Source organism: Anneissia japonica, unplaced genomic scaffold (assembly GCF_011630105.1).
Source record: "Anneissia japonica isolate Jap-2015-1 unplaced genomic scaffold, ASM1163010v1 scaffold307064_len756_cov375_single, whole genome shotgun sequence".
Classification (NCBI taxonomy): Eukaryota; Metazoa; Echinodermata; class Crinoidea; order Comatulida; family Comatulidae; genus Anneissia; species Anneissia japonica.
The window spans coordinates 1-756 of NW_022706627.1; the positions used below are offsets into that span (position 1 = coordinate 1).

The window sequence follows — 756 nt, forward strand, 5'->3', positions numbered from 1 at the left end:
CGTAATTTTACGAGTGTAATAAAAAACTGGTCAATTGGTGGTATAATATGTTGACGTTGCCTAACAGTTGAAATGAAATTAGAGAGGTAATTAAAAGTTGTGAGGAAAACTGTCCATGATAAGCCAGTACTGCATTTGCATTTGACATCATTGCCTCGCACAGAGCTAGCAGTAAATGAAGCCTTTTCTAATTTTTCTTCAGTCTCTTTTAGCTTGCTTAATGCTGCATCTCTCTCAGCTCGCAATGCATCCATTTCATTAAACATCATGGTTTTCTCGCGTTCTGTTAATGGGGTTGAGTATGAAGTAGGTGTACTTAAGATAGAAAGGCTTAAAAGAGTCTCTGCTGCTGCTAATTCTTCATTTTCTCTTTCGAACTGTGATATAGTAGACGATGTCTCATCAGCATCCACAACAGGATTTATATCGCATGTAGTAGTAGTAGTACCGGTAACAGAATTGTTAGTTGGTGGATAACACAGGCGACGCCTTTTAACTGCACTGTTGTATCTGCTCATCTTTTTTTGTTTGTTAACTGTACTTAGTGTGTGTTTAAACACAGAGGGTACATAGTCTGGATGTGTTGGGTCATTGTGATTGGGTTTACCTGAAAGAAAAAAAATATTTATAATTTATTCAGTTTGAAATAAACTTAGGATTGGGAGGACATGTCCCATGAGGCCATTTGGCAGTACTGTCTAGTATATCTCAGTGCTTGCAGAATCACTTGCCGACGTCCCGGCAAGTGATTCTGGG

The 756-nt window shown here is 38.6% G+C and overlaps 1 protein-coding gene across 1 annotated transcript; it reads right to left on the reverse strand.

The window, feature by feature from the left end:
* Positions 1-5: 5 nt before the first annotated feature.
* LOC117106190 lies at positions 6-638 on the reverse strand (the record flags this gene model as incomplete). The annotated part of the gene is made up of 1 exon (XM_033247543.1): positions 6-638. A coding segment is annotated over exon 1 (513 nt), but the record flags the coding sequence as incomplete, so codon positions are not given.
* Positions 639-756: the final 118 nt, after the last annotated feature.